Source organism: Corapipo altera, unplaced genomic scaffold (assembly GCF_003945725.1).
Source record: "Corapipo altera isolate COAL_440 unplaced genomic scaffold, ASM394572v1 2b, whole genome shotgun sequence".
NCBI classification, from domain to species: Eukaryota; Metazoa; Chordata; class Aves; order Passeriformes; family Pipridae; genus Corapipo; species Corapipo altera.
In genome coordinates, this window is record NW_020884874.1 from 9,836,474 (window position 1) to 9,854,151 (window position 17,678).

At 43.4% G+C, this 17,678-nt stretch overlaps 1 protein-coding gene and 1 long non-coding RNA gene across 2 annotated transcripts in view; one reads left to right on the forward strand and one right to left on the reverse strand.

The window, feature by feature from the left end:
- LOC113941902 lies at window positions 1-8,557 on the forward strand. The gene is made up of 4 exons (XR_003525794.1): window positions 1-155; window positions 3,951-4,068; window positions 6,171-6,644; window positions 8,439-8,557. It is a non-coding gene; the product is annotated as an uncharacterized LOC113941902 (long non-coding RNA).
- TRAF3IP2 (TRAF3 interacting protein 2) overlaps window positions 8,501-17,678 on the reverse strand; it is a 25,813-nt gene continuing 16,635 nt past the window's right edge. Inside the window, 4 exon segments of the mRNA XM_027632956.1 lie at window positions 8,501-8,804; window positions 13,393-13,467; window positions 14,555-14,671; window positions 16,981-17,049. Coding sequence (XP_027488757.1) covers window positions 8,658-8,804; window positions 13,393-13,467; window positions 14,555-14,671; window positions 16,981-17,049 — 408 coding nt within the window. The 3' untranslated portion in view covers window positions 8,501-8,657.

Consider the following 17,678-nt stretch of genomic DNA (forward strand, 5'->3'; position numbering starts at 1 on the left):
ATTATAGATCTCCTAGTGGAAGCATGTGAGAAAAAAGAGAAATCAGAACTGAAACCATGTTTTTGGTGGGGTGATAGCACTGCATGATAGTCAGAGCTGATAACTGAGCTGATGCAAAATGCCTTGAAAGCCTGCTAAATCCAGCTTGCACTAAGGTTTTGAGACACTGAGACTTGTCTGACAAGCTCAGAGCTTGCAGACATGCTGTTTGCAACCTGTGTTTGTACACTGTACGTTTGGTAGGATAAAGTGCGTTTCCCTGTTATGTACCTAAGAAATGTTCTGGCCGTCGGGAGCAGGTAGCTTGGGGCATTAATTTTACTGAGCTCTGTCACATGCAATGTGACACCAGATTTTCTGGCACTCACTGTATTTTTTCACCAATGCTGTTTCACAGGTAGTGTCTCATAAAGGCTTGTCTTCTTGCTACCTGCTGAAGACAAGTTTGGATATCACCACAGATGTAGGCTTTGGGCCAGTCTTAATGTAGAAATGCCCTGGATAATTTTCCAAAGCACCACCCTACCATTGTCTCCATATGGTAGCGCTGCTCAGCTACACCTCTTCTTTTACCTCCCAAACTCTTCACAAAATGTGAAGGCAGTACAGGCAGTACACAGACCCAATATTGATTTTGTGTAGGGCTGCACAGGCTGAGTCTGATGTGGGCCTCCAGATTAACATTTTTTTTTGTATTGAAAATTGCCCTTAGGGCAAAGAGCATTGGGCAGTTCAAAACAAGCTACTCTGTAAAACATCAAAACCAGGGAAGTGTTCAGAACTGAGAAATATGGGCAACAGAAAAACCCTATGCTTGTTTGATGGGGATGATGCGTTTTCTCTAGTATAGCTCCAGTAAAGCAAGTCACAAAATTGACACCATTGTCTGGGCACTGCTTTGAGGGAACAGTGAAACCTGTCTCTCCACTGATGTCCATGCAGGCCAGAGCTTTAAAATTCAACCTGTTAATTTCTCCTGGGAGTAATTAACTCCAGCCTGGAGTGAGCAAAGAGTCTTGACTACATCAGTCAACAGATGTGAGGATTTGAGATGTGCCGTTTTCATTCACTGTGTTAGAGGAAACCTCTTTGTTTTCCATGTACTGTGTACCTGTCTGTCTTGTCTTGATACAGCTGTCGGTCTCTTGACTGCTGATATACTGATATATCAAATTGTCATTAGTATGGCTGTGTCCTCAGGAGGGACTGTGATGCTTTAGAAGGCTGGTTTCCAACTAGTAAGTTAAAAATTAGCCTGGAGGAAAATACTGTTTTTCTATCTTTTTGCTCTTCATTTTAAAAATAGTAAATGCTAAATTATTTTACCTCTTTTAAAATAAAGCATGGCACCAAAAGAGATGAATCTATGCTAGCTTACTAGTTTTGCTACTTCAGTCAATTTTATTACAGTATGATTCCCTTCTTCTTTTCTCACTTCTTTATTATACTCTGTCTTCTGAGTTGGTATTGTGCCTATTTAAAGAGCCCCCCTTCATCTTTCTTTTGGGACAGTCTTACTGCTGGCTTTTTGCTGTTTCAGCCTCTACACAGCTGGTGCTTCAAGAAAAAACTGTATCTTGTAAGGCTGGGAGAAGAATGGACTCATAAAAATAAATATTTTTTTGTATGTATGTAGTTCTTTAATCAGTAAGTCTTCAACAACCTTACCTAAAGCAACCACTTCGCTATGTCTCAGCTTCTTAGGTAAGGAGACTGGAGCAGAGTGGGTGGGTAACTTTCTGCTGTCTGCAGCAATGCAGTAGTAAGGTGGAAAATAAAACTTCTGTTTTCCAAATGTTCCATGGCTCTGTGCATGGGGAAGACCAGTACTGAGCATCTGGAATCATTGCTAGTAGGGATATTTTTAGTCTGCTGTAAAGAGAAATGGTCAGTTGTCCACTGCGTGCTGTTTGTTTGGCATTCAGGAACCATTAGTGCCTGTATCATGCTGAGGCTGGATCTCAGTGTCTCTGTACAGCCTGGTAGGAGGGAAGATCTGGGAGAAAGACTCTGGCAGGTGCATCTGGCTGTGTGCATTTGCGCATGTGTGGGGTGCACACAACACCCACTGAGAATGGATACTACCAGATACTAACCAGACTGGGTTTGGCTAGTGCCAAGCCAGGTTAAATTCTCTCTCCTAGCTTAAAGATGAAAGATTCTTTAATGCACTCACCACTCCTGGGCCATTCCACTCAATCCCCAGTAATGTTACCTGTTTAGAAGTCTTTCGCACTGAATTTCTTCTTTTGAAGACTGCAGGGTTTTTAAGAGGGGACTGCAGCACCTGCTCCTTGCTGGAAGTCCTGAGGCTGGCACTTGCAGTGCCTAACATGCCAGTCACAAAGCATCACATTTACCAGACTTTCACTGGGTGTAGCTAATGAAAAACAGAACAGACATGTTGTAAGGACTGTCAGCCTAAGTAAAGGAAGGTAGCTTTGAATAAAGCCTCCAAGATAGTATTTCCAGAATATACTTCTTTAGAAAAAAAAGTGGAAAATCCAAAGAATGAAATTCAGCCGGAATGAGCTCACTGCAGGTGGTGCTGGTCATGATTTTTTTTTAATCAATTTTATTTATTTTAGTAGTTGGTTTTTTGTCTAGTGTCTGCTATTACAGTACCTTTTTCTGCAGCCCCAGAAAACCCACACTTTTGTGGTGCTCTGGAGCTTTCCCACAGCATATATTTCCCCATTCTTAGAAGGCTGGTACAAATCAAACAGAGAGGACTTCACCTGCCCAACCAGCAACTAGGTATGGGGAAGTTGCCTACACCCTGGCCTCTTCCTCAACAGTCAGCCTTGCAGGGATTTACATCCACTGGTTTCATCCATGTATCACCTGAGATTCTCTGATCTGTCCATTAGCTCCATGGACTTGGTGGCTGCAGAGGTTGCTGCGAAGCTCCCCTTACCCAAGGGTTAGGTGGGCAAGCACATGCTTGCCCTCTCACCCTCTGGAAACTGAAGAAGTCCTTGATACCTTTCAATGAAGAAAAAATGTTTTAAAAACTCCCGCCTTTGCTTTTGGTGGCATTTTTTCCAGTTTGGATGGATCTGTGCAGTGGCATGCAGTGCTCAGAGCCGTGATGGGGAGTACTTGCATTTATATCTGTCTGGTCCCATCTACATCAGCAAGCTCTTGAAATGTAGCCTACCTGGCATATCTGGTCGGGCTGGGAAACTTAGCTTTAGACATTTTTTTGTTTGTTTACAAGTGATCTTGGCCACAGAGAGGGACACACAGCTGGTGGCCTCTTCACGGCTCCATGACCAGGCTGAGGCTGGGCTCGGAGCTGACAAAGTCTGGAGTGGGGCTGAGCAATTCCAGCTTATACTTGACTTCATTTGGAGGTGGACTGGTGCGGCTGCTACTCTGCTCCCTTCTTCCACGGGTTGGTGTGTCAGGGCCCTGCCACGGTCTGAGGGAGAAGGGAATAGGGATACGACACTGCACAGAGGTTCTGACACAGTAGAAGGTCAGGGTGCAATGGCCCATTTATTGAGGGAAACAAGGACTTATATAGGGTTTGGATGAGGGGAGGTCTGATAACCAGGATGGAGCATGGGATTGACATCTCAGGGGAATATGGGACTGGGGAATGAGAGAAAGGTAGGAGGAACTCGGGAGTGTCCAGGGAAAGGGGACCAATAGGAGCTCACTCCGCACTGCTGCACTCATCGGCCAGTCAGTGGGGGATGAGCGGGAAAACAGGGGAGGACAAGGTGGTAAACAACTTTTGGTGGGAAAACTTGAGGGCAAGTGCAGACAAGCCCTGAACAATACAAACCAAGGGGATTAACACAGAAATATATGTGGGGGTACATTAAACATGGTATAAAACTGGGGAATAACATGAAAGTCCATGGATTGTTAGCTTCTTCAGGCTCCGTATAAGTCTCTCCAGGCTTTGAATCTCTCCCAGTCACTCTGATGTTCCTCCACAGGGCCCAGTTTGGCTTTGCCTTCATGGACAGCAGCAACCATCACCTGTCTGCCACGGCAATAGATGCCTCTGCTTCCTCCAGATGTCCTTCTCCTGCAGACCAGAGAACACCTCTTGCTGTGAGTTATAACTTGTAATATAAATACAAATATAGGTATTCTTCTTCCTCCATTAGTTGTAATAGCAGTAGGCAAGGTGGTAGAGGTGTGTGTATGAAGGCCTAGTCTCTCAGAGAGGGTTTTAAAAGTGGCTTTTGTGAGATATTCATGTGCCAGTGTGGTTCGTGCTGGTTGCAGGGACCCATGTGAGTGGCTATTGGCACAGCTCAAGGAGATATGACACAATGGGCATTTCTAATGATACTGATATGCTGTGTGCCACCCTTGAACTTCAGAAGACCTACGTTGGGGATCAGGGATAAGGAGCAGTGCCAGCCCATCGATACTGCAAACCAGTGTTGTGGCAGTGCTTCCCTGCAGCAGCATCATGATAAAGGATGATGGAGGAGGAGGCTGGCAAAAGCTATGACCTTTCAGCAGGATCTGTTTCCCAAAAATGGGTTAAACAATAACAGACTGCTGCAGGTGTAGGCATGGAGGAACCTGTTAAATTAAAGCCGAAGTGTAAGAGGAGAGATGTTTGCTTTGGAAGATAACGTGTACCTGTTCTGTGTGCTGAGGGTGAGGAAACTCTCCAAGACGTGTACATTACCACAGTAGACCTTTTGCACTGCAAGGCCGCATAGCTCCCAATTCTCCCCTCCCTTCTCCCCTTCCCTTGTAAGACCAGAGGCCTCCCTCAGCTTTACCAGTGCCTCCAATCCGACAACCCAGAAGCCTGCTAATGTGTGGTAATTACTCTTTTTTCTCCATCAGTACATCTCACTGGGGAGCTTCCCTGACCACACTGCCCAAGTTTGCTGCCTGAACTGATGCTGTTTTTAATATGCCCAGGTCTCCAGTACCTACAGCCTGGTCAGTGGCTGGAGATGAGGGAAAGGAGTTCAGCAAAGCGCCCTTTGATGAGGCTGCTCTATGGAGCCAGCTTTGTTATCTGCCTTATTGCTGGTCTCAGAGAGACTGCAGGGAAATCTTCTGATTTATTTTCTTAAATGGCATCAAATTATGGCAGTTAAGAGCCTACCAGGAGAAAATGGGCTCTTAGGGCAGCATTTCTTGTCTTGTGTACAAGGCTTTATTGAATTAACTTTGTACTAGAACCACTTTACACTTCCTTTGCTGGAGAGGCCGATCTAACTTAACTGTGGGATAAAATTTTACAACCATATTTTTGTTACACAGGTGATGTGCATAAAGAATTCTTTACATGCATTAATATCATCTGAGTTTTGGCAAGGCCATAAAGCAGGCTGTCTCTCAATCATCTTATCTCTATCTTAATGCTGCACTCATCCCTGTGTTAAGTACGTAACTCTCTTGCTTTGCTTCTTATTTTCCACATTAGGGACAGTGGATTTTCTCTCCCACATGCACTTTACAAATGTTCAGGTTCTGTGAGAGAAATCTCTCGCGTTACTGTCGCTGTCCAAGCCATGCCTTTTGCCTCTGTGGGTACCTGCAGCTTGGCAGCTCCAGCTGGGCAGCAGCACTGCCAACCTGCACGACAGAATCTTGCATACTTTCAGCTACTTCTCCATTATTTGCACATAAAGTTAATAACTGACTCAAGAGTTCATCTACAAATACATATTTAGGGCTGCTCTTGGTAAATTTTTCCCCTCTCAGCCACAAAGCTCTTTTTTCTGCTATTTCCTTCCTCTATTTTCCCTTGACCCTAATCCACTGTAACATTAACATGTTAGTTTTGAAATAGCCAATGTATTCTCAGTCTCTTCTTCTCCCTTACCTGCTGATTATTTCTCTTTTTTTCTCTCTGTCCTTTATACTTTCGCTGTTTGCAAAAACCAGCTTTTCTCCTCCCCCTCCCTCTTCACAGCTCCCAACCATCTGTCTCTCTACAAATACAAAGCTTTAGGGGAAATGATTCACTAGGCTGGTAGCTCATTACTCACACTCTCCCCATCATGGTTTCTGTCCTTGTAGGATGCTCTAACTAATGTAAAGATCAATGAATCCCAGGAATTGTTACTTGATTTAAAAAAAAAAAAAAAAGCCCCAGCAGTTAAATAGATTGGGCTCTTTGTACTTCTAAACACCAAAGCATAGTTTTTCTTCCTCACTCTGCTTACATTGTTTTTCAGAAAAGGATCGTTGAAACAGAAGAATAGAAATAATCACTGGACCATTTAATGTAACCTTGTGTATCACGTGGTGCAGGAGTTACTTAATGAAATTCCCTGGCCCAAACCAAGCAAATCTGTGGTAAATCTAGAGCACATATTTTCGGATGACAGCCAAAATGATGAAAGGAATTTACTACCCAGCCTCGCTAATCATTTTGAATGCTTAACTGGGCTCCCTAATATGCTGCTTTGCAAGCAGCAAAACTTATACAGCCTCATTCCCTACACATTTCTCCAGCCTTGCCCAGGCTGTGCACCTGAAAAAACCTCCCAGCACCCTGCCAGCCCTGTCCTGGGGCAGGGTGGCCAACTGTGCCTGCTGTGAGTGCTGGATGGCCAGCTGCCCTCCTCTGGGAAGAGACCTCTGCAGGCCCGAACCTCTGCTGCCTCTCCCTTCAAAGCATGTGGGCTTGGGGCTTGCTCTTTGCTCAGGTAATTATTACCATGAAACCCCGTAGGCACTTAGTATCTTTGAGCTCTCCCTGTTAAATGTGGCAGAAATTGGCTAATGGGGGCAGAAGCCATTTCAGACAGACTAGTTCACAGTGTTAAAATGTTTCAGATACCTTAAAATACCAAAGTCAGCCATATTGAGTTGGCAGATGTGCCATAGCCTTTCAGAAGATTTGCTCAACCTAGAGGCTGAGCTACATGCTCAGGGTACTCCAGGTAACTCTAAATGGTGATGGTCAGGTATGCACATCCCACTCCTTTTGTCTTCATTTGTTGACCATTTGAGATGGATTTCTGTCATGACTTCAGGTTTCTCACCGTATACTAAGAAGTTATTTTCTTAATTGGAAGCTTAGTTTTTCAATTTTTCCCATGAAAAACAGACCTCCCTTCCTTGCATGCAAGTAGATGCCAAGAAGTACCACCACCTAACACAGTTTTATTGTGCTTTGTCAGGAAGCTGCTGGCATGGCAAGTATTAGCCTATTTCAGTTGCTGAGCTTCCCTTTTGAAATTGGAGTTGTAAGAAGCACAGACAATACTACAATCAAAATTATAGGAGTTGGCAACACTGAATGCACCCTTCTACCAGTTCCCTTAAATGGCTGCAACTCTTTATGCAAAAGGAAATGCCTTTATGCTAAAGGAAGGTCTGAGTTTAAACTTCTCCTTCATAAGCACCACAAGGCATGTCCTGCATCAACACACCATGCTGGCATCACCTTTGTGGAAAGCTAATTAAATAATTTGGATACTGTAAGAGGAATATAAACTTCTGGGCTAATTTACTTTTCAGACTACCGAATACATGAACTTTTTTATAAAGCTGTGTTTGGGTCATTTTGTGACAAATAATAAAGCTGAGGAGGATCTTGGTAACAGCCTGCATTGAACAGGCACGAAGCGCTCTGGTGTCAGAGCAAGACATTATTGTGCGACTGCTGTAAAGAATAAGGGCTGCAGAATTTCAAGCCAGTTGTCCACTGTTACCTCAGTAAGGTTAAGGCTGTTTAAAAAACAAAGACTCCTCACCAAAGTCATGGTTATGTGCTCTGTAAAAAAATGTTCAAATTTTAGCAGACGTGATGTTGTTGAGCCTTCCTGGTTGCCAACACCCCATGGCTCTCCATCTTTGATTATTTTATTGTTCTATACTGCATACAAGTTGTAGGAGTCAATGTTCTTTCTCTTAACAATTGCTGGCTTTCCAAACGCCAACTGTCCTTTGACATGGTCTGTTTTAAATAAGGGCTGAAGAGCACTAATGAACCTAAAGGGCTGCTACAAAAAATACTGCAGTGTTCCATGGCACTGACAGCACACACGTAGTCATGCATTTAGGTCTCCTGTTCTGGACTATTGCTGCAACACGCTGCAGGTGTGAAGGACCCAGCTGTAAGGAAAGGGAACTCCAGAGATTTCAGATCTGAAAGTCCTCTAATTGAAGACAAGTGTCTTTATGCAAGACAGGCTAAGAAAACTTGCGTTATCCAACCCATTTCTCCCTTGTTCCCAGCAATAATAAAAGCAGACACAATATATAAGGTGCCTTAAAAAGGCAAATATTTAATAGTGTATATACAAATTAATGGTTTGATAATGCTATACAAGGCAGGAATATCTTTAAAGAAACCCTGAGCAAAAAGGAGAATGTAATTTTTATTTTACTCTTATTGCAGCATTATTTCTGGTATTTGTTTGCTATTATGACTAATAAAGGAATATGTTAAAAACAGATGTTAAAATAAAACTGGGCATTCTTTCCATTTGCAGCTTATTTAAAAATCTAAAGAAAAGAGTTCTGCCCCATCAGCTTTGGAAATAGTTGTTTAACATGGGAGAGAACAAGCTGAGCCTGCATAACCCAAGACAACCAATTCCTTTAGCAGAAAGTGTCTTCTGTCATCAAAAAGAGCCATCTGGAAGAGCGTTGGCTCCGTGCCAGGAACAACCCTTTAGCAACCGCTCAACATACACTTTAAGTTATAATGTTCATAACGGCACAACCTGGAGTGTTGGTAAAGGGCCTATTGGAGGAGCAACGTATTCCTCCTCCCGCAGTAACCGCAAAAGGATGTTCTTCTTATTCTTTGGCCAGTTATAAATGTGGGTGTTCTGCAGCCAGGTAGGCACGTGTTCCTGAAAAAACAAGGAAAATAAACACTAAATCCTGTAAACCCTCCTGAATCTGTACCAGAACCTTGCAGATTCTGTCAGGCCCTGCCAAGCAAGATTTCATTTTGTCTGTTCTAGGCACTTCCTGTAAAAACAAGAAATTTTAATTTGGCTTCAAAATTGTATTTGGGTTCCTAAATAAATGAACTTTGTGTGATCTCACAGCTTGCCTGTCTCTCTTTCTCTTCTGCCATCATGTTGGCTAATTTCACATTTCAAAGGCAGTCTCATCTCAGTGACAGGCATCGAAAGGCTTGTGAAAATAAACATTGAGAAGAGAAGGGACACATTTCAGTGTCCTGTGCAGGGAAAGGCTGCCACCTTAGTAGCTGCTAAAGGATCCACACAACATTGTCAACCTTGGAATGAGAATCAATAGGGAAAGAGTGGGACCCCATGGGAGCATTTCACATCTTGGTAGCCCTCTCACCCTCCCCTTGCACCTTCCTTCACCAAGTATGGTGTTCTCTGACCATCTCCTGAGCAGGAGGTTGAGGCCAATGCTGAGCTTGAGGAGAGACTAATGCATCTCCAGATTAGCAGGGTCAAACCTCCACCACTCCTTGCACCCTGGGAAAGGTGCAGTCTTTCATAGGGGTTGGCTAATGTCCATTAACAAAATGAAGCCAGGACCACAATGGCCCTAGAGAGTGACAGCAGGCTGATGGAGAGAGACTCGCTCAGACTTCATGTTTGCATGTTTCCACAGCCTTGTGAGGTTTCCATATGGACAGCCTGGATGTTTAGGGGTGAAGGGCTATTATGATACCATTAATTAACAGACGGACTGATCCTTGAACAAAACCAGCTCATGGTCACCATGAGATGTAGATTTCTTTTGGAGAGCTGAAGTTAAAGACACTAGAACACAACCAAAGTGAGAAAGGAGGTAAGCAACACGAGGAGCCAGGACATCCAGCACTTGCTCCCTGGACCTCTCATTTAGCAGGCAGTGTTTTCCCAAGGTGGCTCCTGTTAGGAGCAGCACAGTTCCTGTCAAGGTAGTGGAGCTGGCTCCAAGAGGACAGAGCAAAAAGATGCTGGTGTGAACCACATCTCTGGCACCTCGCCAGGGGATGCCCTGGCATGGGCAGCACTTGTCCTGCCTGCCAGCAAACAATCTAGCTGCAGTCCAAATCTTTCTTTTCCAAGTACCATGCTTCTCAAATTGGATGTCTTTTCCTTGGCCTGTACAGCTGTAGGAATGAAGCTGCATTGCTTTCCCTGCTCAGGGAGCGGTTTGTGTTAATTGTTGCAACCACTTTGTTAGATCTATACCATTTATGTATAGGAAGAAAGAGGTAAGTCACACAGGCACCTACACAACCATTAGTCTGAACTCACCTAGGCCTCTGAACAAGCAGCTTTGAGAGTGGCAGAGGTATCTATCAAGCCTGACCTTCCTCTTCAAGAGGAAGGCGTTCAAGAAAGTATAGGCTTTGGTCAGTGCTCTCCCTAAAGTGCAGGTTTTAAACCAGGTGGATACCTCAGTGTGAGGCAAGATCCCACAGCATTCCCTTCGTTAGGAGCACAAATAAGATTTCTTGCCTCCACTTGCTAGGGTTTTTTTTGCATAGGAATGGATTTTAGTCTTTGTGAATTGTACTCTTTTGACAAAGCTGCTTGGAATTGGCCAAGTGATTCAGATGTTACTGGGAGAAAAAAAGATGACTATGTTTGCATGCATGCGCATACCATTGTTACATGAAATTTGTTTCTGTACTAAATCTTGTTAAGAGCTATAGAAGGAAATGCAATGAAATAAAGCAAGAAGAGCCCTCTCTCTATCTTTGATAAGAAACTACAATTTTTTGAGGAAGGAAATGCATTAGATATAGTTGGTCTGGACTTCAGAAAAGGATTTGATATAGGTCCATATGGGAAGTCATTAGTTAAGATGGAAATTAGTGTGGGAAATATGTTATAGGTAAGAAACTTATATAGGTAAGTGGGGATATAATGAGAGAGGCACTAAACATCCAGACAGACTCTGCACCTTTCTTCCAGAACTGCTCCTGCAGTTTCGTTTAATATCCTCCATAATGAAGCCAGTGCAAAAAGCACCTGCACATTAATCAGTAATTTTAACTTGATGAAGGTGTGTAAAGGGGTAACTATAGCTGCTATTTTTACCCAGGGGAGCAGGGAGAGAGAAAAAGGGGCTTTTCCTTGCCATATGACACCTGTCATTACAGGTGGGAGTAATGGGAAAATGGTTTACTGTCCTTTAAATTCTTTTAACTTGGCTGTGTATCTGTAAGATGAGAGGAAATTCTCTCTATGCCATAGAAAGAGTATTTGTAACTCTGAGGATCAAAGTGGTAGGAAGAGGGCAGAGTGTATTAGTGCAGAGGGCAGGACTGTTTAGGGCTATGACAGCAGAGCGTAGTTTGAGATGTCCTGGCTTCCCTGGCATCAACCCTGTTCATCTCACCTCTCCAGCTGCTTCCACTCTGCCAGAGGGAGCCTTCAGCATGGGGCAGTCATGGTTTAATGGTCATGAGGTGGCCAGATGAAGACATATTTCTGTGGATTGCTGCAATGCAAACCTCGAACCAGCAAGACCCATGTCTCCTTTAGCAGTGTACGACGGGAAACTGGAAATCCCAGTTCCACCTTAATTGTGTGTTGTGCTTTTGCCCTCTCATTATTCAGTTTCCTAATGAACGCTCCTTGGATCACATGGATCTCTTCCTGTTGGAGGTCGACTAATTTTCACATACCAGCAGTGCTTTATGATGTGCTTTGTATGAGATTAACTCATCTAATAGCCACATCCCCAGATGAAACCTCCAAACCTCCATTTTCTGCTCTCTTCCACTGCTACTTGAGCATATAAAACACAGTATAAAAGACAAAATTGAAATAATTTGCCCACCAACACCATCCAATTGTACATATACTTGGCATTTTTTCAGGTACCTCACTTTCTCTGACTGCCTATGGATTTCATTACTGCAGCTTGTTCAGGCTCTGGTGCTCTCCTTCCACCCATGACGTCCTCAGTTACATTAACTAGCTGGATGAAGGTAGGTGATGTAGCAAAGAAATACGTGGAGAAAGCTTAATGGCAGTAAAAAATTCTGATCTGCATAATGTAATGAGAAAGGCACCTCTCAAAAAACTGAAGGGTGATGTGGACAACAGAGGATAGGCAGGAAGGATGCCTGGAGCCTGTTGCTTCGATAGAAGCAGCTGGATAAACCAACCCTGGAAATTCCTTATAGATCTCTGTCTGACAGAATCACTGCTATATGCTAAATAGTCTTCCAATAAATAATGTTCAGCCAAAATTAACATAACTTATTGTTCTGTCTCAAAGCCCAAAGGCAGCTACAGTGCCTCCTGAGACACTTCTCTCTGCAACCAGGGTGTAGGGTCTGTTCATGTGGTGGGCACTCAAGTAGCCCCAAGGTTAGGAGCCATCCTGCCCTAATCAAGCTGCAAAGACTGAGGGAAAATGCTGACTGGTTCCCTGCCTTTGGTCTGCACAATTTCCACCAGTGCTGTCTCCCAGCTTTTCACACTTAAGTAAGTACCAGACTGAGACCATTCAGGAAGGGATTACATGAAATACCAGAGGTACCGTTCATTCCAAAGGACCTCACATATTTCAAACCCAGGGATGTATTTTCAAACTTCTGAGCTTAAATTGGTGCCTAAATAATTTTATTACACTAAAATCCAGAAGTGCAGTGGGACTTCACAGACCTATAATCACTGATAACATTGTTTAAATTTTGACCGACGCTCCAAAATCTTGTCACACAAGGAAATATAAAGAAATTTCCACACTTTTCCAAAGTGCAGCTGCCCAATAGTGCACACAGCATTTAGTTATGAAAAGTGAACATGAATCCAATGCATGAGATTGGGCAAGAACGCTATTTCTCAACTATATTTGAAGTCATTTAATTTTTCTGGCCTTGTAAAAATTCAAGAGATTCTCTCAGAGTGAGGTAGAATCTGTTGCATTACTTATTTCTTATTCTCAAATGGGTCTTCAAAACAAGTAAGGAGGGCAGATGAAATTGCAAGTCCTAAAAAATCTTATAGTTTGCCTTTGATGGGCCCATCAAAGTTCAAGAACAGCCTAGTACTTTAATATTTATTATACTCTTTATTTTTATATTCTCAACACACCCTTTCCAGATCCTCACTTCACATCAGTCATAAATCTTGCCCATCTCACTCATTGGCATTACATCTGGACAAAATTATAAAAGGGTTAATATAAAAAGCAGGCTTCCTGGATAGATTGTCTCTCTCCATTTAAATTCTTTCAACGCTAAAGGCAATTTGAGTTTTATTGTATGTTCATCATCAGAAATACATTTATGCACTGATTTATATTGTGGATTAAATAGTTTTTATTTGTATGTACATAAAACTATAAACTTTTAATGTAAAATGGAGCTTTGGAATATTACTAGTGGGGTATTAAGAACCAAGAAATTGAGTGTTTTAGTTTTAAGATTTCACCTGGTGCATTGTGATCAAAATAATAAGTACTTAATCATGCAACAAGTTTATAAGCATGCATATATTTTACCTTTTTGGCGTTTGGAAAAAGCACAGGGATGAATCTGAAGTTCATACTTCCTTGCTGTATAAACTCAATCTGCATCTAGAATAGAACAAAATGCCAGTTCTATTGTAACGCCATGATAATTTTTCTTTGAACCCTATGTGTAAAATATTTGTTGCTTACTTAAACTGCTCTTCTGTTAAGTGATTTGATCTATCACTGGTGGACTCAGTTTGGTTTGGCCAGTTAATCTGATTCTTCATTACTACAGAAATGATATAGGAAAGATGTCAGCCTTTTTTGAGCATTTAGTTCTGTGGTATGAAATAAATATGGGTTTAGCTGCAGTTGCAATCCCACGAAATCCACCTCTAACTGATGAAGCTTGACTTGACTAAGGCCCCTGTTCAGTCTCCAACAGAGTGAAAGACTTCAGACAGAGGCCAGGTCTGTGTCCAAGCTAGGACCCAGCCTGTTCCCCATGGCCCTGGACACAGGCATCCCAGGGGTGATAAGGACAGCAAAATACTGCTGAGAGCTCATCTGTTGGTGACAGCTTCTGAGAAGTTTGACTGCAGGATGAGACTGTGGAATCAGATGGGTTATAGGGTGAGAAAGGCAGCACACTGCAAACCGAGGGAGAAAGGATCAGTTTCATGGCTCTGTGGCATCTTCTGGGCTAAATGTCCATCCTGTGACAGGCTGTGGAGAGGGTGTCTGGTCCTCTGCCACCTCCCAGGAACCCCCCCTTGCACCTCTGGCCTTTGCTTTGCAATTCCACCTTTCAGTCAGCCTTGCTGCCTGAAAAAAGACCTCAGTTCTGGGATGGCTGAACAACAGAGGCTGTTTATAGGGAGGAAGGTCAGGCACTGTTAGATAAGATTGTGCTCAGGGCTATACAAGGGCTCAAGAAGGTGAAGGAGGGAAAAAACACTGGAACAATAAAGAATATGGAGAAATAAGATGAGCACGTTTAATAGGATTTTTCTCCCTTGAACCTCTTAGCAGATGTTAATGAGCATACGGAGCTGATCTGATGAGAGGAAGGATTAATGAATTCCAAGGAGGGGTGTTTAACTACAGGGATTAGGGAAAACAAAGCAAAGAACCTGCCATTTGGAGACAGATTTGTCTTTTGAAAAGAGACAGAGTCTTTGTAAAACAGCAAATGCACGTCCTTGCTTACCATCCTGTGGATGTATTTAGTATGTAAGCCGTGTTCATCCCTGTCCAGCTGGGATTCAGCCCCTTCCACATCCTGTTTGTATTTTGGACTGATTGCTATGATTATCATCACCGTCTTCTGTTAGGGAGAAAAGCACTTTTATGAAATTGGGAAACGCAGCGTGTTTGGTAGAAGCAGATCGGAAATCTGCCAGTTTGTGTTTTAAGTGATCTTTGTGTTCTTGGCAAACATGAGAGGATCTCATTCATTCTGGCAGGAAATACAGGAGAATTCATACACTCATTCGCCTCATTATTTCTCGAGATCTCGTAATATAGAAAATCTAAATGTCAAGAGATATATTAGCAGCTACCAGTTTACACTTGGAATCTCTGTAATATGAAGCTACTTTTTATCAGCGTAGAGCGTCTATGTGCATACACAGAAAAGTTTTATCTTAAAATTCAGACCTAAATGTTTTCCAACAGTTTATGTAAAAGTGCATCTACTTAGCCATCTATGGCTTTGTATACAAAAAGCCACTAAAGGCAGTGGTCTATGGAAGCTACCCTGAGGGCTCTCAGCAGCAGAAATTACATCTTCTCTTGCTGATCTTAGTGGTGAAGTGTGCAGAGGTGGGCTGTTGTGGATGGCCTGGGCAGGTTTAGGGGTACCTAGCAGCTCTGTCCCACCTCGCCCAGTTGGCTGAAAGCAATGCTCCTCCACCTTGCTAGGACAGCCTGGATCCAGTCCATGACCTCTTTAATCCCAGCCCCCCACTGGAGCTCAGGTTTCCATGGAGGGGCCATCCTTCATATCTGGGAAACATCTCTCTCCTTAACGGCAGGCCAGTGGAGAGGCTTGGCAGATGAAAGCTTCCTACTTGAGTTTACCTAGGGTCTGTCTTTCATCCCCGCCACAGCCACATCAGGCTGTGTAAGGCTTCGAAGTCTGTGGCTCATAGTCGGCCTGGCACCTAATTAACTCCTTCCTTCTGTGCTACATCAAGAGAATTTGCCCCACCACAGGGTCAAATACGCTAAGGAGCCATTATCCTTTACACTGACTTAACATACTCCAGAATTACTTTTGCTCATGCCTGACATGCATGTAAGCATTTACAGATGTGGAGAGGGTTAGAAAGACACATGCCCAGTTGCATACATTCCCCTGCTTGTGTCCAAGCAGTCCCTTCCTCCTCACACGTGTAAGGGTTTTGAAGTAAGAAAGTGCCTCTACAGTAAATGGAGGAAAACAAACATTTCTAGGGTGGCCAGTCAGAGAAAGATCCTCATGTGGAGGCATGGAATTGTTCTCTGCACATACTTGTCTCTCCCACGGACTGTGCCGGAGTCCTAAAGGAGATCTGCCAGTTTGTATTTTAAGTGATAATGATGTTTTTGGCAAAAGCAAATTCATGCTGTCTTCTAGTTTTAGTACCTCCATTATGCACGGTGAGACCAAGCGTAATTTGTCCTGATGAAACTCCAAAAGGCATGACTGCATTTCCATGGCAGAGGCCCCAGGCTGGCTCTGCATGCAGTTGTACCATGTCTTAAGTACATGAGCTAAGGTGTCCTGATGGATATCTTCAGGAAACCTGTGTAGTGCTGTCTCAGATGGTTAAGCTTTCTTGCTCAGGCCAGGGAGAGCCCACCACTTTGCCATGCTGTTCCCAAACCACAGAGGTCTGCTCAGAGTGAGTCAGAAGCTTGGTGGCTACTCAGCAAGGTGTGAATCCAAGGAATTCACTCCATGATGACATGTGTCAAGCGACAGAATCACCAGTTTGCATCCAGCTGTGCTGGTATAATGTGACCAACTTGGCTTAATCCTAAAGATGTGCACTCACTGCTCAATTGAACTTCAAAGGAAGTTGTTGCTGCAGGGAACTGCACTGGCAGCAAGATAAATCTATGTTTTACTGCTTAGATAGATACCAAGTCATGAGAACAAATCTATCAACCAACAGAATACCAGTTTCCAGTATACATATAGGATGGTTTATCCAGAAGAACCCTTCAGTGTTTTAGATAGCAATTTAAAAGCTACAGATCAGAAGGATGAACATTAGCCACAACTATGCAGCCTGGGATGAAATACAGATATCACTTTAACCAAACATAGCTAAACCCCACTATTTAAAAAGGAGATGGAGGAACAACTTGTCCAATGGCAGCTTCAGGCTGAATGTAACAGCCAGCATTGGAATTTGGCAAGAGTTCCAGGATTAGCACTTCATTTCTTAAAGAGAGAGCTTTGGGACCATAAGACACAGAAGTGAGTGAGATTTGCCTATGCTCTCTCTGCAAAGCCTCTGCCATTTTTGTAGGGGCAGGGAAGATGACAATAGGGTCATGCATTTTGATTCTGTCCCTGTTGCTATAATTCAACCATTTGCCTCAGGTCACCTCTGCTATGAACAAGGTTAAATTGCCCTTACATACATCACCTAGGTAGCGCTCCATCCACTTAATGATGTCAATACCTCGTACCGTGTCCTCAAAGATATCAATCTGCAAGAGAATGAAAGTCCATGGTGAACATCCTCTCACCTTTCCTTCCCATTTGATGGCACTGATATGGCACCTACTCTTTTCTCTAACATGCACGCCCGATTCCCTTAGGAAAGAAATGTGTACATGCACAACTTCTCCCCTTTCCCTGCAGTTCAGAGTGGAGCTGGATGGGCACCAGTCAGGCACAGAGGGGCTGCTGTAGCACACTGCTGGGCTCCTGCTCAGTCGGCCCTTTGGCTGCCCTGCCCTGCCAGCTCCCAGCTCCCAATCATTTATTCACTTGATGTAACAAGAAGAAAACAATGCTGGTGAACATTAGATATGTGATGTTTGCAAAGTGGCTTTTTTTGCCACTCTAAACATCTCATGAGGATGGATGGCTGCCTACTTTCTCTATCTGTATAGCTGCAATCGCCCACTATCTTCTGGCTGCAAGGGTATACCAAGTGTGAAGTTTTAGCTTCATATTGAACTAAACGTTCAGGGTGTGTGGTGGAAGTCAGCCAGGTCACTAATACTGGATGCAGTAACCCAGACTTCAGCGACAGCAGAGCAATGGAGGACTTTATAGACTGAATATGACCAACACCGCTCGCTTCTCTGCACACCCAGTAAACGCAGAAACC